The 27,667-nt window shown below is 40.5% G+C and overlaps 2 protein-coding genes across 4 annotated transcripts in view; one reads left to right on the top strand and one right to left on the bottom strand.

Moving 5' to 3' along the window:
• faap100 (FA core complex associated protein 100) overlaps positions 1–27,667 on the top strand; it is a 100,297-nt gene that overhangs the window by 49,471 nt on the left and 23,159 nt on the right. Inside the window, exon 10 of one of the 3 annotated variants that reach the window (XM_004916355.3) lies at positions 26,785–26,947. The exons of the other annotated variants lie outside the window; for them this stretch is intronic. Coding sequence (XP_004916412.1) covers positions 26,785–26,811 — 27 coding nt within the window. The 3' untranslated portion in view covers positions 26,812–26,947. Of the gene's footprint in view, positions 1–26,784; positions 26,948–27,667 lie in introns of those variants that run through there. 3 annotated transcript variants of the gene reach the window in all.
• fscn2 (fascin actin-bundling protein 2, retinal) lies at positions 1,087–27,667 on the bottom strand. Its single transcript, NM_001100254.1, has 5 exons — positions 26,773–27,667; positions 6,776–6,932; positions 4,803–4,924; positions 2,943–3,110; positions 1,087–2,222 (listed from the first exon to the last, which is right to left on the bottom strand). The coding sequence occupies exons 1-5, from the start codon at positions 27,596–27,598 to the stop codon at positions 2,017–2,019; spliced, it is 1,479 nt and encodes a 492-aa protein (NP_001093724.1). The 5' UTR covers positions 27,599–27,667; the 3' UTR covers positions 1,087–2,016.

Genomic DNA, 27,667 nt, shown 5'->3' with positions numbered 1-27,667 from the left:
GATTTATCAGCTACAAATCCTTTAGGCCTATAATCCAGCACTAATAGGTTCCATATAAAATATTTACTGGTGTCTCTATTGAGGGCAATGTCTATGGCCATGCCCTGCACAAATGTATACTGGAATATCATACCAATAATTTAACCAAATAACTATAATGATGCAAAGCAGAACTTATTTTAATAAATCCACCCCTTATTTTTATTACCCTTTATTTGCTACATAATTCCTATCACTTTCCATAGAGAATGTTTAATCATTCACACGAGTCCTTGCCTAAAGCCGGCCATATACGCACTGATATTATCGTATGTCCAATGTATGAAACCCACTTATTGTACAGCGCTGCAGAATATGTTGGCGCTTTATAAATAAATGTTAATAATAATAATAAATTATCGTACAAAACCTCATTTCGTACGATATTCGGTGCGTGTATGGCAGCTCGAAGAGGCGACTGATATCGCAAAAGGCCGTGGATATCGGTTATCTCGTTAATCGGCCAGGTTAAAAGATTTTGATCGGGCGCCATTGAAGACGCCCAAGCAAAATCTACGTTCAGGGCTGAATCAGTAAAATTTCTATTGTTTCTACCTCTATATCTGATGTATCAGCCCTGAATGTCAGTTGAGGGTGGGAATGATCTTTCGTGCGACCAATGGTTGATGAAACATCGTTATTGCTATATGTATGGCCACCTTAAGGAGAGATTGCAATCTGATTATCCTACCACACACACAGCAGCTAGTAGCAATTTCATCAGCAACCACTTAGCCTGCCCGTATGTTTTTGGAATGTGGGAGGAAACCAGTACCAGGAGAAACCCACACAGATCCAGGCAGAACATACAAGCTGTATACAAGCTGGCCATTTTCCTAATACCTTGCCCAAATGCTGCACATCGGCTTTGTAACCTGTTCCTCATTGTAGAAGTACGTTATATAGGGTTTGTATCACCAACCTTGGGTTTGGCTGGGGCCTATAATGGCAGAGATTACTGGGGCTGGGATGCTTGCCCTATTATAACCAAATTGTGCCAAAATGTTTCACTCACTCCTGTATGGTTAATACAAGACACACTTTTGATTGTGTGGCCATCAAATACGTCTTTATTAAAATTTGTAATAACATCAATAGCACATGGTTTAAACACTATATATCCATCTATATTTTTTAAAAAGTGCCCATATTTTTAGTATCTTTCTCCAATAAGGAAAGTTGGTGTGACGTACAGTAGGTGCTTGGCATAGGGTCTCATTACGGGGCATTGCTAACTGTTCTTTACCGTGTCTACCAGGAATATTGCTAGCTTCTCAAAAGACCAGGAAAACAGGTTTGTAAAAGGGGTGTGCAAACATGGCACCAGTCTGTATAACTTTTCATAGCGATGACTGTTACTTGCTTCCCACTGGCACCAAAGTCACTGTTTAAAGCCTACAGCTTCCAAGATAGTTTAAAAATATAGACATATACTTTTAAGTGGTTAATAAGACTTAGAGCACTGGGCAAATCACTTGTGGAAAGCACCCTAAGTTTTAAGATGAGCAACATCCCTGCAGATAGACTGAAATAGCTTAATGATACCGCCGAAGTTCTTGTATTAAATATATATAGCTTATTGTTATTAGGTATGACAGGTGTTTTTAAATCTCTATTTAGATGCTGCAACCCTAGGCCATATTTAAACATTTAAATCTAATATAAATAAGAAAAACTATTGAGTCAGTTGTAAATAAGTAATTACATGCATGGCCCATGACTCTCTGTTGGACCCTGTGTTTTACATTTTTGACAAAATGACTGTGATCTGATTAAAAAAAAATAGCTGCTATATATATGTGTGTGTGTATGTGTGTGTGTGTGTTTGTGTATGTGTGTGACTGCTGGGTATTTGGGCTCTGCCCATCTCACAAAGATCACTTTATGGATATCTTGGTGCCCCCTGCATTACTCAGCCTTTTTAAGCCTCTTGCATAAAGAGCAACATCTCCATGCCTGAGCAGTGCTGAGTGTGCATTAGTACTCCCACAGGGTTGCACTATTCACAGATTCTGCATCTGCCTTTAGGGTTCCAGCTTGATCACCCCGCAAGTATCTTCCATTCTTGCCCTTGATCGCAACACGGTTGTGCTCCCGGAATTCAAAGAAGAATTCTTCTGACATATCTCCATCACTGCAAATGGTACCATTACTAGAAATGTACCAGAACTTTCCACCCTGACCTAAGGAGAAAATGGAGAGATTTAATTTAGTTTTCAGTCAAAGAAGTGGGCACTGGGTGGGTCCAAATAATTTCTGAATATTCTCAGACAATATTCTATTTGTATTTCAATGTTTTTGTGCTATGTGTTTCTATGCAAGTTCACAGAAACAACAAACTCTGCTAATATTGGTAGTGCATCACTGAAATAGGATACAGAATTGCACCTCTGTATAAATGAATGTGAAATAAAAATGGCAAGTAAATGACACCAAAACTTAAATACACATTGAAGTGAGTATATGAAGTTTGACGTAGTGTATGTCTATGTGGGCAACTGACTGGGCTTACAGTTTCAAAACTATGGGTCTGGGCCCCCTATGGCTACTTTACTACATCTTGTAATAATACTACAATAACATGGGCTTCAAAATCCCCTCGCACTGGCAAGGTTACATAGTTAAATAGTTACACAGGGTTGAAAAAAGACCAAAGTCCATCAAGTTCAACTCTTCCAATTAAACCCAGCAGGTTTAACCCTTACATCCAGAGAGATTTCTTGCTTATAGCAAAGGGAAACCAAAGCTATAACACAGTTATGCAGGGGGCCAGTGGGTTTTCAACATATATTTATTAACAAACAGGGTGTACAGCAACAAGTATATACTGCATAATACATCAACAATAGAGAACACATAATGCCAATTGATGGTAGATATAATTATTATAATTACATACTGACCTTTAATTTGGTAGGCTCCATTGTTAAATATTATCTGAAAGACATCATAAGATGAACGATTTGCATCCAGCATATTGGAGGTTTTATGGTGACAAACAAAGCCTAGATCTCCCCGCAGTACCAGAATGGGTCTGTTAATCAGCTTGAGTATGAATTCTTCATCTTCTCCTGCAAAATCAGAGTTATGTTTCTTTTGTACACTGTATTTACTCTTTGTCAAAATATGTGGTGTGTATTGTCTTTCTTTGAAGCCTGAAATTTAACAATTTGCTCCCACTGTGTAAAGCTGGCCATACACGGTTTCGTATGATATTCGGTGCGTGTACGGCAGGTCGGCAAGTCGACCGGTATCGCAGGAGGCTGCTGATATCGGTCGACTTGCCGATCGGCCAGGTCAAAAAATCTGCAGTCAGGGCTGAATTGGCAGAAGGAGGTAGAAATCCTGTTGTTTCTACCTCCTTATCTGCTGTTTCAGCCCTGATGGCTAGTGGCAGGTCGCACGAAAGATCGCAGATCACCACGTGTGTGGCCACCTTAAGTTTCTTATGTGGTTGAGATAAAATATCTGAACTGAAATACATAGACAACATTATGATAAGGGATAACTGTTACTTATTATTTACAGCTATTACCTCCAACCTCTTCAGCTATCTAATGTTTAATCCAATGTATATAAGCACATTTTAAATGAGATTCTACGTCTGCTGTGTATGCCAAAAATAAACCCCTCCGGTCTTTTCACAAATCTAAGCTTGGTTCCATGATATAAAATTTGATACAGTTTATATGTTTTCATGAAAATTAACTATTCTGTTAACGTTTCTGATACACCATTGTGCTCTGTATACAGCTATTATAGAAAGTATTATGTGTTCTATTATAAACTACCTACAAGCTTAAGCTTTGCTCTCTATAAATAAAATAATGAGATTTTGTTAATGACCTGATTGCTTGTACTTGATTTAGTTCATCGTTTCTCTTTTGGGCCTTCAACCAGATGGCTTCCCCCCACCTCTTTCCACCGAGACCAAACTTATCACAGAAACCAGCTCCTTAATCAGGGCTGTAGCCAAGGATTAATGTTATCTGCTCCTTCTTCATGATTTTAGCATTTTTGAACAGTTTCACAAGCTCACAGGTGTCAGTGCTCACTGTGTAGGGCATTGTGCAAATAGCCACGTGCGTCTGGTCCCCGTCAGAGTGCAGAGACCTGTGGATTTATTCCTAAATTGAATGCTGCCTGCATTAGAATACTCAATTTGCAAAAATCCCTCCTCCTACCCACATCGTACCTTGCGCGTTTTTCAAGTGTTTAGAGAATAAGTACCCCTTATGCCACTGACACCTCTTGTACCGGTTATTGATTGCTTTATATGTTACTCTGTATGTCCAATGTCTGAAACCCACTTATTGTACAGCGCTGTGGAATATGTTGGCGCTTTATAAATAATTGTTAATAATAATAATGAGGAGATTAGTCATTCCATTAATATCCTCTAGTGGTGGTGACCAATCTCCTCTGAATGCTTTCTTACCAGTAGGTGTTGCTTTGGCTTTTGGAAGTCACCCAAAGTTTCCCGATCCTGTTGGTGCTTCCCGTGGCCGGTGATGTCCTCCCCTGATGTGTTCACATATGCGCTTTCAGGGGAGGACGTCGGGCAGGGGATGTTAGGGGTGCGTGGCAGGGGTCTAGGTGGGCCCTGCACCCCCCAGTCCCACCCTGTATTTGATACATGGGCAATGGACTCAAGTGATTGGGCTTTACATTATATTGAGTTCAAGTAGTTCTGTCTGGAGGGCCCCTGCAGGTTGCTGGGTCTGGACCATAGTATCGTATTTATGATATTTATGTTTACTCACCAACAGTGTCTCCCACAGCTGCTAGCTGTCCATTCTTCTTGGTACAGATGTATTTTCCATTGCTGGCTTTCAGCGCAACTTTCCGGCCTCGCCACTCTATATCAAACATTGTGTTGGCAGCACTGTAACGGATGAAAGAATGTAAGCCATGCTTAATTCTCATTTAACCCAACATGAGGATTTTAGTTGACACTTTTTTTTTTTTTTTTTTGCAAAATCCAGACAATTACTAATGTTTACTATTATGTTACTATTATGTATATACAGAACAAACATTTTATAACAAATTTTTATAAGTGCCAATAAATTTCTGCAGTGCTTTATGGCTACTAAATTCAGTGGCGTAACTATAGAGGAAGCAGACCCTGCAGGAATAGGGGGCCTTGGGACGGGGGGGGGGGGTCTGCTTCCTCTTGGTGTAAGAATTCCCCCCCTCTTATCTACTCGGTGTGAGCAGTTGGGGAGCGGGGCACATGGGAGGGATAGCGGGTAGGTGAGCGCCAGGCCCCTATTAAGATTTCTTCAGGGCATCATTGTTAGGTCTCTGACTAAATTTATATATTGTTGGCCTTTAAACATCTGTATTCATTCAAGAGCCAGAAAAAGGCAATAAAAGATTGCCAGGAGGAAAATTTATTCCAATATATGCACAGCTAAAAACACCTGACAAGACCCACAAGATGTAATCAGTGAAACAAATGCATATAAAGCCAGTGGCACACAAAGCATTTTCCAATCTCCTCCTGTCTACTCCGTATTGTGTGCATTAGAGTTTATGGTCCCCAAATTTATACATAGTTAGAATAGCTCCCCTTAGGGCTCTGGTACACGGGGAGATTAGTCGCCCGCGGCAAAACTCCCTGCTCGCGGGCGACTAATCTCCCAGAGTTGCCTTGACCCTGCCATCCCACCGGCGAACATGTAAGTCGCCGGCGGGATGGCAGACGCGGCGGCGTGATTTTGCGCAAATCGCCGAAAAAGACTCGCGAGGCTTTTTCGGCGATTTCCCGAAATTGCCCCGCCGCGTCTGCCATCCCGCCGGCAACTTACATGTTCGCCAGTGGGATGGCAGGGGGAAGGCAACTCGGGGAGATTAGTCGCCCGCGAGCAGGGAGTTTTGCCGCGGGCGACTAATCTCCCCGTGTACCAGAGCCCTAAGGTAGCCCTTTTCCAGGGTAAACAACCCTAAATTGACCAGTCTTTCTTCTTAACTCAGACGTTCCATAAAGAGATTAATCACGGAAAAATGTGAAAACATTTCCCTGAGATTAAGCCAAATCTGTGTGGTCATTGTAGTGCAGATTTACCACAGACAACAAAACTTCTACAGGTGAAGTTGCCCTTCTTTGCAATAATATACCATTTGGGCACTGAAGACCAGCATATTCTAGATGGGGCCTTACCAGTGCTCTGTAAAGGGGAAGAATAACCCCCTCCTCCCTTGAATCTATGCCTCTATTAATACAGCTCAAAACCTTGCTTACCCTTGCAGCTGCTGCCTGGCATTGCTTGCTACAGCTAAATGTATTATCTACAAGACTTCAAAGTCTTTCTCCATTATAAATTTGCCATTATCTGGCATGTCTACTCCAGTGGAAAAAACACAATGTGTGCCCCTGGCCTTAGGCATACATTAGAATATGCTTTCATCCCAGAGAGAGATGTACATGGTTTTCATTTATTTGCTTCACATCTTATTTCTATATTCACTAGTGGATATAGAAGGATATTTCTTAATAAAAAGATGGTATTTGCGATTACAGTTTTTCTGCTCCCATAGCTGGTCCAGGGTGACATGCCTGGAACTCATATCCACCTCAGTAAGCTCAGACTATTTCTTTATTTCTTGCCTTGTTTTGCTTGAGGTTAATCGTATTACCCATTTCCTGGGGTAGCTGTGGAGGCCCTGGGCCCACTTATACCTTAAAGCAGTCATGACTGACCCTCAGTGAGTACATGGCTGGAGTACTTACATTTCTGTGGCAGTTGACTGGATTCCACCATGGCTCACCAGAGTCCAGTATTTGCCTGCGTTGGTGTGAAAACTGCATTTATTGGTTTCTTTGTTGATTTGCATCTGGAAAGTCTCATAATCCGTCTCCTCATCCTGATTAGCAGAGACATTTACACCTAAAGAAGCGGAATGTTTTGTCATAATTGTCATCAAATATGCCAACAGCACATGAATACATTCATTTATTCTGTAATTGACGGCACTATATAAATAATAATAACAATTTAAAAGCACTGGCACACAATTCTGGACAATAAATAGGCCTGTTAGTACTTAACCAAAGTTAGGAATCGCTTCCATTTGTTTGTATGGCAATTGCCTGCAGTCATGGCTACGCTCATCTATCAGGTGATTTGGAAATCAAAGCATGTTGTCATGTTTAAATTAAATGTAAGCATATATGTAGACTGATTCTTTAAGACAAATTACCAATTTGTTTTTATTTTCCTGGCTTTTGAATTATTTGCCTTTCTATTCCAACCTAATGGCTGGGGTCAGTGAGTCCCATCAGTCAGCATTTATTCTGAGGCGGCAGGTTTGTAGTTTCTCTCTCTATTCAGACCCTCTGTTTCTCATCTTTTTATTTTTATTGAAACCACTGCTTTTTGCTAGATAATTAGTACCATAGCAACCAAGTTACAGTTTAAATGCCAAACAGAAAGTTGTAAGTAAAAAAACCACAGTAATAAAAAAGCATTAAGACTAAATGCAAACTGCCTTAGAATATGACTGACTACAGTATATTAAATGTTTATTAGTGTTGATAGGGATTTATAGCAGAATAGAAAAATATGCATAAGGAGTACTTGCCAGAGCATATAAAACTTTTCCTTGCTTTGCTTTATTTAATATTTTCGCACAAGACTTCCCCTGATTTTAAGACTTTCAATAAAGGAGCATTATCTTACTGTATGTAAACAAACGATTTCTCAGGCTATCCATATAGAGAGACTCATTGATAGTGTGAGTCAATGGAGCTCTGTTGGGTCAGTTTTGGCATAAACCAGGCTCTTGTTTCATCACAAGAAAGTGAGTGAAAGTCACCTGATGACCTAAAATACAGTCTTTAAAGTCAGAACAAAAAATAAAATGTTTGAAAAACAGACAAAAAAAACTTTTTATTCTATTTTTTTCTGTTTGTACACATGGGTGTCTGTTTGCCTAGCCGAGCTCCAGTGTGTTTTGAAAGCCTGTGAACCCATACTAGTGTGCCAGGAGAACAAGGGTAGTAGCTCTGAACACAGTGATCCATGGTACAGTTCCCAGGGGTATTCTGCCTGTGGCCTGCAGTAGGCCCCAAGTCTTTCATCTGCAGAAGACATGTAGATATGTAGGGATATTCTCTAATATGCCAGCAGACCAGTTTGTTCTTGTATGTATGTATAAGTTTATTTATAAAGTGCCACAAGGGTACGCAGCTCTGTACAATCTTACAAAATTACACACAGGGAGGACAAGTGTTATAATAAATAAATACAATAAATATATATATAAATGCACAAGGAATAAGTGCCATGTGGTATGAGACACAGAAGGAAGGAGGTTCCTGCCCGTAGAGCTTACAGTCTATGTGGTTGGGTAACATACAGGCACAAAATGGAAGGTAAGAGTGCACCAGGTATGGGCATTTGCCCTTAAGTGCAGGACTGGGCAAAATAATGTTTTAGTGCTCCAAAAGGTAACAGCTGAGCTTTTTCTTAGTGAGTGTTCCCTACAGAGGGATTCAGGGATAGTTCCAGGGGTAAGGAGTTCCAGAGTTCCAGAGGTAAGGTTCCTGTCACTCCTACTTTCAAATAATATTTCTTTTCTCACCACAGAATAGATATGACCACCACATAGAGAGGATACTTTTGTGCTGGCAAATTAGATTGTGAAAGCAATGGTAAATGGGCTAGTTCTGGGTCTTTTGTCACCCGAGTGAATTCCAGTTTGGCAGTGACACCCCAAATGCCAAATGAGTCAGGGTTGCACTTGGGAGTTCAGGTGAATGCCACGGAAATGAATGGTAGTGATTTTAAGAGTCGTGTCGCCCACCTACCAAGCTTAGACAGTAAAACGTCTGTAATAGCCTTAATATTAAAAATAATAAGCATGAAATATTTATATACTTTCTCAGTTCCAGTAAGTTTTATATTCCAAAGCAAGATTTATTCCTAAATTTCTCACCTCAGTTCTATAACCAATACACAGAGAAACAATGGAAATGTATGCTGGTTATCAGGGCCATATCTACCATATAAACAAACAAAGGGCAGGTGTCTATGGCAGCAGCTTTAAGGGGTCCAAGATATATAAATCCCACAGCCCACCACTGGACACTTTGGTAACAGGAGCTGAGCGGAAGGAAGGTACCCTCTTTGTTATCTGCACATGTGCAGACTGTTCTTCAAAAGGAAGGAGATGGGGTGAATTCTGGTGCCTAGGGCACCGCCAAATGTAATACAGCCATACTGGGGATATACATCAATAACTGTATGCCAAAACTTCAGGCTTATAGCTTATTATATATCAGTACATGGTAGTATGAGGAATGCCATTGTTAGTCACTTGTATTCATTATATAATTTAGCAGTGCACCAAATTCCTTTCTGGATATGGCCAAATATTACATCTACCACTAAATATTTCATATTCAAAGTTGAGCGAAAACCAAAAATTGTATCATCTGTGAACAAGAAGTTAACACATTGATTTATCCAAAGTGTTTGGATTTGGCACATTTGAATACTAAGAATTCAGCCAAACATGAAACCTGCAACAAACAATAAGATTTGGCCAAACCCTGAGTCGAACCCAGGATTGGTGCATCCCTAATTCTTAATCACAGTCTAAAGAATGAAATTAAGATTCAATTTACTTTATCTCCTTCATCTTTTCTTCCACTCACCCTTTCTTGTGTACCCTACCTAACCACCTCATCTCTTGCCTCTCTGCAATTACCCTTGCAACCAGACAGACTTGAAGATACAGAGGTGAAGACTAGATAAGAAAGATATTTTATAACAATCCAACTGCAGAACTGATCTACTTTCTGGTTGCCAATTTTATTTAAACCTGATTAAAACTCCTGTTTTTGTATTCTATTTCCTAACAGTTAATTATTAGTACAACATGAGGCCAGGGAATATGTATTGATCTGCATTTGTAGACATGGGTTTAGTCACATTCTGTTGAATTTCCTTGATCCTTAATAGCCTACCCTCTTATCCACTTTTCCTATACTTGGGCATTCAATGACTTCTTAGCTCCAACAATTACTGCCTGTGTATTTGTAAAGAGTCATACTCTCTGCGGTAACATTTATCAGATGAGCTGCTTCTAATCCCTCTTATGCCATGCCATGTCCGTATGTCACCACCAACAGACTTCCTCTCCAAATTATTTTTCACATCATCAGGTCGTCACTGAATCTTATGCAGCACTCTACACCTCCCTATCCCAGTTTTGTAAGGCCACAAATTCCTTCCCTAAACAACTGTCTCTAATTGAGCATGGTAATCTGATTGCCTCTCTTTCCATCTGCCTGGCGGTTCCATCACTTGCAGCCTTCACCCTATTTTAATCTTCACTGTTAGCTTTCATTCTGCATAAGCTGCTTTGTACAGTGCTCAGCAGATATGTGAGTGCTCAGCTTGTCAGTCCCCTGCTTGATCTTAGAAAGACCTTAGGGTGAAGACACCCGGAGCTACTGGTAGCAGCTACTTGTCACTAAAATAGACAATGCTGATCATTTACTGATAATTGTCTCTACGTGCGTTTTAGCAGAGGCAATTCTCAGTATCGGCAGGGTATTTTCTTGAGTTTAGTAGCCATGAAAAAGTAGCTGCTACTAGTAGTGTCATTACCGTTAATTATTTAAATATTGGCAATTGTTCACAAATATAGTACCTTACACACAGTTAGCCCTAGGCAACCCAGTTGGCCACCTCGCCCCTGCACCTTCCCCCCACTCGCGTGAGCTTTGGCGTGCATGCGCAGTTCCGGGGGGGGGGCAGGTTGGTGCAATGCAATGGGTCATTGCCCCCACCACGTAATGACCAAAGGTGGGGGGAATGACAAAGGAGCGTGGACTAGGAGTAGGCAGGAGAGGCTCCTGCCTGGCACCCCCCAATCGTTGTGCAGCTACCTCTTCTGCCTACCCCTAGTTCCGGCCTTGGTTTTAAGGCACAGCAAAGCAGGCATTCAGTGTGGGACCCCAACTCCTCAAGTGCCCTCTGTATAATAACTGCCCCATCAGTAAGATTCTGCTGTGTTTATTTCGACGTAACATATCAGTGAAAACACCAGGTCTGACACAATGGTTCCAAAGAGAGGCTGATTCTGGGCCTGTGTTTTTCCACAGGCCAGGTATCAGCCCTGTGTAGAATCCCTTGGGTTATAAAGTTTAATAGCATAGTACCTCTCAGGTATACAGAGGTATATATCTAGCTTCCAGATATTAGGTCTCATTAGTAAGGAACAACAGCCTCCAAGCTTGTAGCATGTATATAGATACAGGTCCTTCTCAAAAAATTAGCATATTGTGATAAAGTTCATTATTTTCTGTAATGTACTGATAAACATTAGACTTTCATATATTTTAGATTCATTACACACAACTGAAGTTGTTCAAGCCTTTTATTGTTTTAATATTGATGATTGTGGCATACAGCTCATGAAAACCCAAAATTCCTATCTCAAAAAAGTAGCATATCATGAAAAGGTTCTCTAAATGAGCTATTAACCTAATCATCTGAATCAACTAATTAACTCTAAACACCTACAAAAGATTCCTGAGGCTTTTAAAAACTCCCAGCCTGGTTCATTACTCAAAACCGCAATCATGGGTAAGACTGCCGACCTGACTGCTGTCCAGAAGGCCATGATTGACACCCTCAAGCAAGAGGGTAAGACACAGAAAGAAATTTCTGAACGAATAGGCTGTTCCCAGAGTGCTGTATCAAGGCACCTCAGTGGGAAGTCTGTGGGAAGGAAAAAGTGTGGCAGAAAACGCTGCACAACGAGAAGAGGTGACCGGGCCCTGAGGAAGATTGTGGAGAAGGACCGATTCCAGACCTTGGGGGACCTGCGGAAGCAGTGGACTGAGTCTGGAGTGGAAACATCCAGAGCCACCGTGTACAGGCGTGTGCAGGAAATGGGCTACAGGTGCCGCATTCCCCAGGTCAAGCCACTTTTGAACCAGAAACAGCAGCAGAAGCGCCTGACCTGGGCTACAGAGAAGCAGCACTGGACAGTTGCTCAGTGGTCCAAAGTACTTTTTTCGGATGAAAGCAAATTTTGCATGTCATTTGGAAATCAAGGTGCCAGAGTCTGGAGGAAGACTGGGGAGAGGGAAATGCCAAAATGCCTGAAGTCCAGTGTCAAGTACCCACAGTCAGTGATGGTCTGGGGTGCCATGTCAGCTGCTGGTGTTGGTTTACTGTGTTTTATCAAGGGCAGGGTCAATGCAGCTAGCTATCAGGAGATTTTGGAGCACTTCATGCTTCCATCTGCTGAAAAGCTTTATGGAGATGAAGATTTCATTTTTCAGCACGACCTGGCACCTGCTCACAGTGCCAAACCACTGGTAAATGGTTTACTGCCCATGGTATTACTGTGCTCAATTGGCCTGCCAACTCTCCTGACCTGAACCCCATAGAGAATCTGAGGGATATTGTGAAGAGAAAGTTGAGAGACACGAGACCCAACACTCTGGATGAGCTTAAGGCCGCTATTGAAGCATCCTGGGCCTCCATAACACCTCAGCAGTGCCACAGGCTGATTGCCTCCATGCCACCCCGCATTGAAGCAGTCATTTCTGCAAAAGGATTCCCGACCAAGTATTGAGTGCATAACTGAACATAATTATTTGAAGGTTGACTTTTTTTGTTTTAAAAAAAAAACTTTGCTTTTATTGGTCGGATGAAATATGCTAATTTTTGAGATAGGAATTTGGGGTTTTCATGAGCTGTATGCCACAATCATCAATATTAAAACAATAAAAGGCTTGAACTACTTCACTTGTGTGTAATGAATCTAAAATATATGAAAGTCTAATGTTTATCAGTACATTACAGAAAATAATGAACTTTATCACAATATGCTTATTTTTTGAGAAGGACCTGTAGTAATCTGTGGTCGTTTGCATGCTCAGTTCTTAAAAGTGAGGCTTAAACCCCTCAGACTGGAGAAGGAAAAAGCAAAGCTAAGGAAAACAAATAAAAAGAAATATAGAAAGAGTTGTATTCTTTGCAAAACTCTGGTTATCGTAAAATGGAAAAATAGGAATATATAGGAGACGGATAATGAATCGGCAACTATGAATGAGGAGGGTTTATTACAACTGAGCAGCATAATATAATTTTATAAATGAAAGAGGAGATGATTTGTTCTGGATTTTATTAAATGTTTAAAAAGTAAGAAGGAATGTGTCTTGTATTCATTTTACAACACTAAGTGCCAGAGAGTTTTGGAACATAAGGAAAATGTATCAAGAATGGGATTGGAGGCAAATGATCAGATGAAAAAGGCACAATTTGAAAAAGAATTGGTTTGTTCTCATTAAAATGACCATGGAATGGTTTATTTAGATTTCGCAGATGAGATAAAATAAAAGTATTTCAAAGCCATCCCTGCACTGGCACAAGTCTTATACAATAATCTGATTCATTCAGAATTTCATTATTTTACCATATCACTCACCAATATCAATATAATTTGTGCAAAATACAGTACATACAGAAAATGTCATACATTTAATCAAATAAAGATTATTTGTCCCTAAATTGCATGATTCATTATGAATTGCGTTATTTTACCATAACTCACATCTATAGCTATAAAGGCAACAAACCCAGCAAAATAAATTAGAAGCTGCCTACCAAACCCATCACTATACTGTGACACAAGGTTTATTAACAAGTTGCTCCATGGTACTTTATTAGCCCATGTCCTACAGCCACCATCCCACAAATCTTCCAAACGCAGCCTTGTCTGCTGAGTAATATAATAGTATCTCATACAAGTCACATAATTTCAATAACCATTAACTGATAAAGAAAACAAATGTTAATTCTTTTGTTCACTACTCAGCAATTAGCTTATGAGGAGACACCAACCCACCTTTTTTTAAAGTTGTCAGTAGTCTAGAAAGCCTAGTGCAACATCTGGCTTTGGCAGGGGTGAACACTTGCTTGTTTATCCCAACACTTGTCTCTTATTTACACTGTCCCTTTTGGCCAATTGGACAAAGACTTGCCAATCCCTGCCTAAGTGGTGTTTATTTGCTTCCCTTAAATTCAACAGCCAAGGGGTCTTTATTCCTCTCAAAGTGAGTTCCCGTTCCCCCCAAATGTTACAGACAGATACTGAGGAGAAGCAGATGGGTGTCTGTATACTGGATAACCCAGGGTAAAATGGCAGAACTGAGCTGTGAAGCCATGATTATGTTAATGCAAGGTTTTAATGAAGAAAAATAACAGAACAGCAACATGCGCAAATTGAAAATATAAACAAATATACAGGCCATTGACAGAAATGGAGTCCAGCAATCGGGCCGGTTATCAGGACAGGCAGCTGGCAAGCGGAGGCCAGGTCAAGGTTAAAACCAGAAGATCCACAAGAAAAGAGCTAGGAGGGGCATAGGAGTACAGGAACAAGGCAGGAAACATGGAACCAGGCAAGGAGTCAGGAACAAGAACAATCTCAGTTAGCAAGCTTAATAACCAAGCACTGACCATAGGTCGGGGGGGACTTATAAAGGGACTTAAAAGGATAATTATTTGCACATGGGGATAATAAAGCACTTCCAGTTCTTCCTGTCTTGAAATTAACAGTCCCCCCCCCCCACCCCAAAGTGTCAGTCTCAGAATTAACAACCCCGTGAGTGGCAGTTCTTTTGTTTTCTACCCACTGGTAGTCTAGTGTAAGAGAGGACCCACTCCCCTTAACAAGGAAGTCCCAACAACTGACAGCTGTAGAAGTTACATGATCAACACGATTAGTGAAGTCAGAATAAAGACCCTCTTTTTAGTTTCAGAAGTGAAATCAGCAACTAGCTAGGTGGGGTGTTTTGCTTCATCTTGATCATGTTTTGCAAAGATTGACTTAAAGCTAATGCCAGACAGGCTGATTAGCGGCCTGCGGAGAAATGCAGGCCAAGAATCAGCCCCATCTCTGGTATCAACCTTTCCCTGTACCTGCACCCTGAGCCATTGCACCATCCCAGATGTAGTCCCCAAGTCCCCAAGTCCCCATCCCCCTGTGTAGGGGATGAGAATCAGACCCATCTGGCATTAGCTTTATGACCTTTTTTCAACTCTATATAGTAGATGCTAACCTTTTTTTAAAGAGAAAATATATGAATTAACTATAAAAGATTATTTTCGTACTCATAAAACAAAGATCAGCAATATCATTGTCAAGAGAAGACCAAATAGCCACTCCTACCTTTTCTCTAGAATTAAAAGAACATGTTAATTATGACAGAAACTGGAGACATAATTTTTGCATCATCATCAATAGGGATTGTATAATTAATATTTTTAAAATGTGTTCAGGTAATAAATATTGAGCAAATATAATAAAGTGTGGCAGAGGGATTATAGGGGCTGTTAAATGACAACATACATTTTGGCCCTGATATGATAGTTTGTGGATCCCTGGGACAGGCTGAGGGCTATTCAAAAACCACTGGAGGTCAAATTCCAGCACATAGGCCTCCAATTAGACAGCCCTATTCTACTGCAATAACATTAACAAAGGGCAGACTTGCTGTAATGTAGTCACAGCCCAGGCCATAGCTTTATCTTGATATTCATATCCTGAGGTGCAAACATTATAGTTTGACAAGCTCATGATAAATTCCATGTCCTTGTAGGCCCTTCATCAATGCCCCTTTTGGTCTTTATTAAAGGGACTCATCCTTCATGGGTTACTAAACATGTTTTCTGATGATAATTATACATTTAAATTAGATGAGAAAGAATACACACTGTCATTTGTGGACCATCTATCCTTCATTTAATAGCGACTTCTCACTGAGCAGCAGTATCAGTGATGGATCTTGGATGGGATTTCTGTTGCTATCAATGGCGAGCAGGTGTGTTTCTCTTTGGTCTTTCGATGCCATGATTTTACACAATGGGCCATAGAAAAACATTGCTGTAACATTCACCCTTCTATAGTTCTGAGGAAATCTGGGACAGCATACAATGTTTGCTCAGAATCGCATCACTGCTTGCCTTCTCCACTGCTGTGGGCCCCCAGGGGGGCAGACCCACAGCCTGGAAATCTGTGCCATACTATGTGAAGATTCAGCACTCAGCACATACATTATAGATACATTTAGTGCGTAAATACTTATTTGCCTTAAACACATTCATCATATATGCTTGCAATTATTTTTAGTGCCTAAAGCACTGAGCATAATGTCATAGTGTGCCTCCATGTAGCACCCAGCAATTCAAAGACTGACGAGGACTCATTTAATGTTTCTGAATCAGATCAGACTTAAGGTTTGTGCGATAAGAGCCTTTATGAAGACATTATTCTGGGTTCAGGTACATTCCTCAGTATGAATGTGCTCAGAAGTCAGAACATATGTGTTTTGTACAGTTAAGGTTCAAATAATGTACCCATCACATTGCCCCTTTCAGGGACAGTGATCTGCTGCTGGGTATTTTCCCAGAATGTATGCAAATCACTTTAATCCAGTTGTATGTTGCACTTGCTAGGAGACAAAATAGATGTACAAGAAATGTTATAATTGACTAGGACCTGCTGTTACGTGTCAGTTATGGGAATGGCATTTATTACTGACCAACGCATTTCACAATATTTATATACTTTTTCCGACCCAATCAATGGATGTTTAATGTAGCCTTTCCCTACAACAAACTGAGTTTTCTAGCTTTGAGTAAGGGCTTTTAATTATGAGCTTTACATTCAGAGAAGTTGTGGTTAAAAGCATTTGCCTTGATAAACTTAAAAAGGAAAGATGTTTATTCTTTGGAATGTTGTAAATAAGCAATGTCAATTCCATGGCTTTCCAGCTTTTGTGAGCTACAAATACCAGTACAGGTATAGGAACCCTTATCCAGAATGCTTGGGACCAAGAGTATTCTGGATAAGCGGTCTTCCTGTAATTTGGATCTCCATACCTTAAGTCTAATAAAATCAGTAAAAGTCTAAAATCAGTAAAACATTGATTAAACCCAATAGGATGGTTTTGCCTCCAATAAGGATTATTTATATCTTATCTTACTGTTTTATTATTACAGAGAAAAAGAAAATCAGTTTTAAAATTCGGAATTATTTGATTAAAATGGAGTCTATGGGAGACGGGCTTTCCGTAATTCAGAGCTTTCTGGATAACGGGTTTCCACATAAGGGATCCAATACCTGTATTCTGTAACTACTAAAAAGTGATTTTGACTTCCCTTCTCTATTGCAGGTGATTAGAAAACTGCCTGGAACTGAGCACAAAAAACAAACTATTGTAGAGTGAAAGATAAAAGTAGAGACTGAAGAAAAATCAGATGCTTTAAAGGAGTGGGGGGAAATATTATATGAATGTACAACAGAGTATTAACAGCCAGAGCAGTAAGTGAACCAGTAGATGGGATAGGATCCAGTATAAAAGAAGGAAAGATGATCTGAGTGAGCAGTTGTATTAAAGGAACAGTAACACCAAAAAATGAAAGTGTATAAAAGTAACTAAAATATAATGTGCTGCTGCCCTGCACTGGTAAAAGTTGTGTGTTTACTTCAGAAAGTCTACTATAATTTATATAAATAAGCTGCTATGTAGCCATGGAGGCAGCCATTCAAAGGAGAAAAGGCACAGGCACATAGCAGATAACAGATAAAACACTATTGTATTCTACAGAACTTATCTGCTATGTAACCTGTGCCTTTTCTCCTTTTTTCCAGCTTGAATGGCTGCCCCCGGGGCTACACAGCAGCTTATTTATATAAATTATAGTAGTGTTACTGTAGCAAACACACCAGTTTTACCAGTGCAGGGCAACAGTACATTATATTTTTATTACTTTAAAGTTCTTTCATTTTTTCGTGTTACTGTTCCTTTAAGGTTAGACTGCTGCAAAGAAAGGTGTCAAGAAGAAAGATCCGTGAAAAATAATAAAGGACTGAGTTAACATTTTGCCCAATTTTAATGAAGTTGCTAAGGAAGAAGAAGCACAAATTCAATTTATGGAAAGTAATTTATTTGTCCAGTTGCTTATCTGTACAGTACCTTGTCAAAGCAGGCAAGTACCACAGTAATCTGGCAAATAGTAAAAGCCATAAAAAGACGCAAAGAGGCAAAAGGCATATTGAGGAAATATTAGTCGTTTTGTCAACTCTTTCTGTAACTCTCAGCAGCTCGGCGCTTAAGTTTCCTTGAACAGCTATTTTCTATGTCAAAATGTTGCCTGTAAATTCCCAGTGACACTCAACAGTTGCCAAATGCTGACAATCAAGCTATTTAGCTTAACGGATATGGACCCTTAAGCCCCTTAGGCACATGATTAATCAGCTGGTTGGTTAATAGCAAGCCAGTCTTGTTGAGCCTTTAGAAACACTAACAAATACATTCTAGGGGATCATCTCATGGCCTGCCCCTGGCAACCTCTTGCAAATACCAATAGCAGTGTAGCATTTGCTTTGCACCAGAGACAGCGCCCAGTGGCAGGGGACTTAAAGGGATACAATAATGGGAAATAATGTTTTTATTCTTTATTTCCCAGGGTGCCACAGCCATGTGACCTGTGATCTGATAAACTTCAGTCACACTTTACTGCTGAGCCGCAAGTTGTAGTGATATCCCCCCTCCCAGCAGCCGATCATCAGAACAATGGGAAGGGAGCAAGATAGCAGCTCCCAGTAGGTATCAGAATAGCACTCAATAGTAAGAAATCCAAGTCTGGCTTGGGACTCCTCCAGTTACATGGGAGTAGGAGAAACAATAGGTTACCTGAAAGTAGTTCTAATGTGTAGTGCTGGCTCCTTCTGAAAGCTCAGGCACAATGCACTGAGATGGCGCCTACACACCAATATTACAAATAAAAACAAATACATTTGTTGGTTCAAGAATAAAATTTAAAATTTTACATTTTTTAAAATGTTATTTGCTATGTAAACAGTGTAATTTAGAAATAAAAAGCATATGATAAAAACCATGATAGTATCCCTTTAAAGGTGTATAAAGCATTTAAGGGAAATTGCTAGCCTTAAATAATAAATGTACCAATCATAAATATCTTCTAATATTATATTAGAAATGATGGGCAGAGGGAAACTACATAGTCCATATTAAGAAGGGAATTTTTTGTGGTTATGTGGGTTATAATGTGTTGAATTCAAGATGCGACCAAGCAAATTTCAATGATGAAAATTAAACAAAAAAAACTGCCATAGGGAATCGTAGAGCTGGAATAGGGAATCGTAGAGCTGCCATAGGGAATCGTAGAGCTGGCATAGGGAATCGTAGAGCTGCCATAGGGAATCGTAGAGCTGCCATAGGGAATCGTAGAGCTGCCATAGGGAATCGTAGAGCTGCCATAGGGAATCGTAGAGCTGGCATAGGGAATCGTAGAGCTGGCATAGGGAATCGTCGGGCTGGCATAGGGAATCGTAGAGCTGGCATAGGGAATCGTAGGGCTGGCATAGGGAATCGTAGAGCTGGCATAGGGAATCGTAGAGCTGCCATAGGGAATCGTAGATCTGCCATAGGGAATCGTAGAGCTGGCATAGGGAATCGTAGGGCTGGCATAGGGAATCGTAGAGCTGGCATAGGGAATCGTAGTTCTGGCATAGGGAATCGTAGAGCTGGCATAGGGAATCGTAGGGCTGGCATAGGGAATCGTAGAGCTGGCATAGGGAATCGTAGTTCTGGCATAGGGAATCGTAGAGCTGGCATAGGGAATCGTAGGGCTGGCATAGGGAATCGTAGAGCTGGCATAGGGAATCGTAGAGCTGACATAGGGAATCGTAGAGCTGGCATAGGGAATCGTAGAGCTGCCATAGGGAATCGTAGAGCTGCCATAGGGAATCGTAGAGCTGGAATAGGGAATCGTAGAGCTGCCATAGGGAATCGTAGAGCTGCCATAGGGAATCGTAGAGCTGGCATAGGGAATCGTAGAGCTGGAATAGGGAATCGTAGAGCTGCCATAGGGAATCGTAGAGCTGCCATAGGGAATCGTAGAGCAGCCATAGGGAATCGTAGAGCTGCCATAGAGAATCGTAGAGCTGGCATAGGGAATCGTAGAGCTGCCATAGGGAATCGTAGAGCTGCCATAGAGAATCGTAGAGCTGGCATAGGGAATCGTAGAGCTGCCATAGGGAATCGTAGAGCTGCCATAGGGAATCGTAGAGCTGGCATAGGGAATCGTAGAGCTGGCATAGGGAATCGTAGAGCTGCCATAGGGAATCGTAGAGCAGCCATAGGGAATCGTAGAGCTGGCATAGGGAATCGTAGAGCTGGCATAGGGAATCGTAGAGCTGCCATAGGGAATCGTAGAGCTGCCATAGGGAATCGTAGAGCTGCCATAGGGAATCGTAGAGCTGGCATAGGGAATCGTAGAGCTGCCATAGGGAATCGTAGAGCTGGCATAGGGAATCGTAGAGCTGGCATAGGGAATCGTAGAGCTGGCATAGGGAATCGTAGAGCTGGCATAGGGAATCGTAGAGCTGCCATAGGGAATCGTAGAGCTGGCATAGGGAATCGTAGAGCTGGCATAGGGAATCGTAGAGCTGGAATAGGGAATCGTAGGGCTGGCATAGGGAAGTTTTGTGTTGTATTAAGCTACAGCCTCTGCAGAGATAGTAGTCATAAAAAAATTAAGGAAAAGTAAGGCCTATGGATCTTGGGGTCTTGACTGTTGCTGTGTGTTTCCAGTGTTTTGCAATGGTTTGGCTGTTGCAGCCAGGTCTTTCACAGGCAACATTTTGCCCATACACCTCTTGGTTATCTGTCCTCAGCGTTGGACTGGGCACCAGGAAAAAACTCAGTGGGCCCGGCAGCTCAGACCCAATCCCCACAGGGTGCTCAACTGATACGCCGGTCTCCCTCCCCCGATATGCCGGTCTCCCTCCCCCGACGTGCTGCAGGTAAGTTTAATTTAGGTGCGGTTGGGGGAGGGGGTCAGAGAGGTGTTGGGGGCCCCTGTGGGGGGGCTGCACCCCCCAGTCTGACCCTGTCTGTCCTTACAGTAAAAAAAATACATTTCTTATACCTCTTTATTGCTCCAGTTTTAAAGAGGTTGTTGATCTTTACAATAACTTTTAGTATGATGTAGAGAATGCTATTCTTGGTCTTCATTTTGTGTTATTTGCAGTTTTTTAATTATTTTGGTTTTTGTTCGGTAGCTCTCCAGTTTGGAATTTCAGCAGCTAGGGTCCAATTTAACCTAGCAACCAGGCAGTGTATTGAAAGAGAGACAGGAATATGAACAGAGGAGAGCCTAAATAAAAAGATAAGTAACAAAAAGGAACAACAACTATAAAATTGTAGCCTTACAGAGCAATCGTTTTTTGGCTTCCGGGGTCAGTGACCCCCATTTGAAAGCTGGAAATAGTTAGAAAAAGAAGGCAAATAACTGAATTGTATAATCATTCATCTTGGTCCGGACACTGCCACAGCAGCCCATTTCTAATGCTAAATCCAATTTGTCAGTAGACTTTATCATCCATTCTCTTAATTTATGGTCTTGGCAATTTCTGGACCTTTGCAAGGTCTTCTATAAGTTTCACAGATAGCTGTGCAGTTGTACTCTGAAGCTGAGGGGTTTATCCGGTTTATCCATTCAGAGATTTGATTAACCAATGCAGCAGATGTCTGCCAGTGAATTACTTACCAAGCTTGCTATGTACTTTTAATACTAGATATTTGTCTCTCTGATGTACCTACATATAATGATTCACATATGTGTTACTGCTAATTGTATACATGTTCATATAATCTATACAATTACTGTATATGTATACAATTAATGTATAATGCAGCATAATCTAACATGTATCTACACTGAAGCTAATTTGTCATTGCCTGGACAATTCGCCACATTATCTTAACTCTTCTGTAGGGGCAGATATTTAGCTTTTGTGTATTAGCTTTGCATTGATTATTTATAGTTATGGCTTAGAAACACCTTATCTTTGCTGTATACTCTCTTCTTTCTCTAGAATACGATGAGTTTGGGATGTACCTGCAAAAGACCTTATTAAACAAGACATTACAGAGTACTGTATCCCAGTCAAATATTTCATAGAGTTTAATTTAACACATCATATATCATTTTTTAGCTGTTACTGAGCTCTTATACCCGGACAGCAGTATTTGGTTGGAAAGCCATCAGTCCACTAAAGCCGAATTTCCAGCTTGTTCTTCTAGTTATGAAAAAGATCTATTTAACAAATCTAAATAAGCCTTTCTCTTGTTTGAAACTAGTTTTCATGCCAAAAACGTTAACTTTTCCATAATTAACATCTAGTTTACTTAATTAACTTTTCTGTATAAGCAAACAGCATTTTACCTTGACTAGTGTCTTAGATTTGTTGAGTCCTTCTCAGACATTCTCTGTATTATCAGTTTCAGTAACAATATCATTTAGATCTTCACTTCACATTGACGTTTCACTTATACATTTGTTATATACTTTCATTTGCACTGGCCAATCACAAGTCACATAAACATGTTTCTAAAAAAGAAGTATTTGTATTTTAGCACAATGTTGATTCTTTTTGTGGTCTGTTTCATTCTAATTTAATTCTATTTCTATTCTAGTAATTCACACATATATTACCCAAAGATTTCCTTCTTTCCTATCATGGATTATAGTGAAGGTGGAAGGGATGGCTGGCTAGGGTCCTAGAGTCATAGCGGTTACTAGTCCATCTGTCTGTGGCTTTTTAAAGGGCAAGATTACTTCCCTAAAAACACAAATCCATTAATCCCAGCTGTTTTTTCTATTGGTCCCATGTTCTGTTCATTCATTTCTGGCAGCTAGGGAGCCCATGTCATGAGTGCCTTTTGAGTCCCAATGTATTTTTAATGAACCATTGCCTTTATCCATCTCCACACTTTTAAAATTCCTCTGCTTTCCATTACAATGATTCCACCTTTACATTGTTACTGTAATCACCATCATACTAAACTCTGTAGCACTGGTAATATTTTCATTGATGGGGATACATTATTTCATACAGAATATTACTTTATTTTGATCACTGGATTCTAAAATAGCAGAGTGTGCAAGGGACCACTGTACACTACTTAGTCCAAGGTTGCACAAACTGAGTTTCACCCAACTGAAGGATGTGTAAGGGCACCCCCATGTCCCACCCACATGCCACTCCTTCCCCCATAGGAGCAACCTGAACCCATGTATTTGCACATGGCAATTTCAGACTATTGGATATAATAATGATCTATTATGCATGGGACAAAAGCTGAAATGACAAGAAAAGCATTTCTAGATACAGTCTTCCACAGTAATTATAGGGCCTGCTATGTTCAAAACAACAAATTCAGTAATACATCCCCTACTATAAACTGCTGTAAGGTCTCCAAATGAACGGGTTTTTCTCCTGATATGCCCCCTTAAGGTGTTTGATATCAGGCTTTTCAATCATTTTACCCTAGGGGTATAGGAGCCACCGCAGTGAGGACTGCATCAAGCCAACGCAGTCCCTGATCCGACGGGAAAATCAAACTCAACCGATCCTCACCTGCCCAATTTTTGGCCAAATATCAGTCAGAGAGGCCTTTCAGCAGGTCTGGACTGGGATTTAAAGTAGGCCTCTGGTAAACAGAGGCCCAGACAGAACCCACCAGCCCACTAAGTAGTGACTGTCTATGGCATCTTACAGCAGCCCCTCTGGGATTTGCCATAACCCACAGATTGCCAGTCCAGGCCTGTCTGTCAGGGGTCCCCATGCACAGGCTAATAAGCAGCTGAAATTATCTGAAGGACTCAAATTGGCATCTTAAATCTGCCTGTGTATGGGCACCTTAACTTGAATCTTTCCTGGGTATCTTGCGAGTCATCTATACACATTGATCCTATTTCTACCTAAATGTTATGGTAGGTAAGGCATGAAGGTAAATAAAGATGGCCCAGATGAATGATTCCGATATACTTTTTGGCTGCCGCCCAAACAGATGTTTCACATTAAAGCCAAAAATCATTTATCTATGTTTAGTTTATGGTAGCTGATGATACTAAAATAACATCATCCTGCAGAGGAGATGCCTCTGTCTTGTTGACTTGGTTACAGCTTGTGGCTTTTGACAGAGTATCAGGTGAAGCAAATGAGAGTTGTGTTACTTGCTGCTTGGGCTTCACGCATCATCTTACACTCTAGGGTAGACCAATTAGTAGAAGGACACTGTCTGCTGCTTTAAAACAGACTTTCATAATTTGATCTTTTTCAGGCAACAAACAATAAGTAAAAATTGCATCTAAGTCTCTGTCCCTGCCCAGTAACAATCTTATCTTTTCACCTGATAAGGAAAACATAGATTCTTCCCAGGTGGATAACATGATAGAATACAGATTATAGTATACAGACAGAGTGTAGTATTCCCTCTACTGTATTTTTTGTTATTTCGTGCATATATTATGCACTGTCCATTTTGAAAAAAATAAATTGAGAACACAAGAACATGAAGAGAAAGACTTTTAATTCGAAAAATACCTTTTCCTTTCCCTATACATTTTCACATCATGTGCAACAATCCTATTGCCCTGATTAATTCATACAGACATACAGTAACTAGCAAGCTAGCAAGCAACAGAGAATCTAACAGGTAAATGAATTGCTTCAAACCTTCCACATTAAATATAACTAACAATCCAGGTGTTAAATGTATAGATTTTGTTATAGCTACCATTTAATCTGGCTTTTTATACTGGATATGTAGAAATGTATTCCATTACAGTATTCCAAGTACAGTAGTTAGCTGCACAACTCTGCAAAGTCTACCCTTAGTATCATATTGTGCCTAGAAAACTCTCATTAAGAGAGAATAGAAATCTTTTTCAATCTGGAGTAAAGGTGGCCATACACGCACCGATAATATCGTACGAAACCTCGTTTCGTATGATATTCGGTGCGTGTATGGTATGTCGGCGAGTCGACCGATATCGCAGGAAGCTGCTGATATCGACCGACTCGCCGATTGGACCAGTTTGAAAATTTTGATTGGGCGTCATAGAAGGCGCCTGACCAAAATCTCCCTTCAGCGCTGAATCGGCAGAAGGAGGTAGAAATCCTATTGTTTCTACCTCCTTACCTGCCGATTCAGCCCTGAATGGTGTGTGGCGGATCTCAGATCCAACATCGTCAGATCGCCACGTGTATGGCCAGCTTTATTCATGAATGACAACTGTGGTCTTACAGTGCTGGTATTAGAGCCTAGTAAAACATTGTATTGGTCGTCTCTCAAATCCTTCCAATTCCAGTATTCCAGTTCAGCTAATTCCTTCAGACAGGCTATCGCTCCTGTGCTCCTGTTGTAGCACTATTATACATAGACATCATATAGAACAATGGAGGACACCTGACACTGCAGGACTTTGTGTTTATTGGCATGTTCCACTACATGTTTTGGGCAAAGCCCTTTTTTAAGTGAAGCATAATACCTGAACAAACAACATTTAAGTGGTTCAAAGACCCAAATCCAACCTCCCCATTAACCCCATTGGTTCCAAGCAGCCCAAGGGAGGGGTTACTACTCCAGAGCACTCAGTTAGGAGCCTGACCCCAAAAAAGTTCAAAGTCCAATGATATTTTATACATGGCCAGGAACTACCAAGCAATTGGTCTTCCCAATTATTCTATATGATGTCCAAACTAATGGAAAAGCTTCCACTTATTGGTTAAACCATATTAATAATTGACCTTTCAAGAAACCTTTTAAAGGTAAATCATATGTAGAGGACAATGGTGAAAAGGAATAAAACAGTCCCTAACTTTCTCAGAATGGGCATGATGGGGAATACATAGTATGAGAGATCAAAGGGTTTCCCATATGTTGATAGTTCTAAAAATATTCAAAATGTGGCTACTTTAATTACTGGTTTGAAAGGAAGAATTTTGAGTTGTTTGTACCCTACACAGCAGGAAACAGCTTTCTGGCCAGAAAGTAGAGAATGAAGATAGGAGATTTGCAGCCTGTGGCCCCTTCTGGGGAATGATGGGAGTTTGAGTTGTTTAGATCCCCAGTGTTGCAAACAACCGCAAGCAACACAATACAAGGAACGTTTTATCATGTGTCAGAACATTTTATTTTATAGCCTTTATTTAGGGCATATAAATATTATATGGTTTTTATGAGACAGAAGAAAAGCAATAATGACATTTTTGCCTTTTACTGTACAACATGCCTATACTAAGTTGATAAGAAATCCCTGGAAATAAAGATTCCCCAATAACTTAACTACTTACTGCTAATCTATGCTTACCCCAGGTAAGTCATAACATCTACCCAATGGGGATCATTTATCAACGTGGGCAGTATGCCCATAGCAACCAATAAGTGATTGGCTTTTTTCAGCCAGCTGCAGGTAGAACCTTGAATGCAACAATTTGAGTGGTTGCTATGGGTTACTGGCCAAAGGCAAATTTGCCCAGTGTTGATAAATGACCCCTAATATGTCTAAAGGATGATGGGAATTTTAGTCCAGCAGTCAGTTATTTTTGTGTCTTATGTCATGAAAGCACATACATGTATTTCATAGTCATTAGACTGGCTCTTTAGAGTTTTATATACTGCACTGTGAATAGGTTTGCTAGTAGTTAGATAAGATAATTAGGATAGAAGTAGCTTACATCTGCTTATAAACATAAGTCTTAGAAATGCAAAATTCAGTTAATATAGTAACTAGTCACTTTCTTCTTTAAACTCATGCCTGTCAGTGACATTTAGAGGGTTAGACTATGACTATGGTAATAACGTGTGAATTTCTTTACCTTGCCTTGTAGAAATATATCTTCTGTTTGAAGCCATGAAGACAACTTGTGGGTGACTTTCTTCCAAATCAAAGAGTTCGTCCTTGCCAGGTTTTGAACTCCTTCCAGATTTCAGAGTACCTGTGGGTCCCATAGGTGTCAAATACTTTCCACTACAGTCTTTAAAGGCCAGCTTTCCTGCTTTGAATTCCAAGGTGTAGCCAGTTCCTTCATCAGGTTCTTTAACCAACTTCCCGTCATTCCGCAGATATCTGTTGTCACATGTCTTCAAACAGTATTTTTTATCCTGATAGACCAAAGTTATAAGAGAGTCTACTCCCCAAGGAATGTTGCTGTCTGTGGAGACTTCATCCTCCTGGGGAGTCAAATGTGCATATCTCCTTCTGCTGACACTGAGAAGGTTGGCTTGAGGGTGTATTGCCAAATGTACAGCCCAGAGCTCTGTCTCAGTTATGGTTTGTGCAAAACATGACAGCATGTCTACTGATCCCCCAAAAAAGCGTTTGTGGGGATCAGACTGGAGGGCCCACCGTCCATCTGACTGGGCAGAGATGGTAAAACGACAGTCTTCTTCTGGCTTCTCTGCTTCACAAGACACATTTCCATCTTTGTCAGCAGACAAATATCGTGCCAGGTGATGGCTTTTAAGGTAAACTACTGAACTGTCCACCTGGTCTTGTTCTAAAGTCCATATTTGCTTCTTTTTTAGGCTTGGAGCTGTTGCATACACTTTAAAACCAAATGCTTCTCCTGTAAGATACCTGTTATCACAGTTGATCAAGCCAAACTGGATCTTCAGAATCTGGTGTATTCCATTGGTTGGCATATTTTCCTTTTGCAAGGAAATATTCTATGGAGGTTTAATGCAAGAGTCTTGTGTTAACTGTAGTCCGTG

Source organism: Xenopus tropicalis, chromosome 10 (assembly GCF_000004195.4).
Source record: "Xenopus tropicalis strain Nigerian chromosome 10, UCB_Xtro_10.0, whole genome shotgun sequence".
NCBI classification, from domain to species: domain Eukaryota; kingdom Metazoa; phylum Chordata; class Amphibia; order Anura; family Pipidae; genus Xenopus; species Xenopus tropicalis.
The sequence above is the reverse complement of the archived record's forward strand: the minus strand, read 5'-3'. Positions and strand labels throughout refer to the sequence as shown.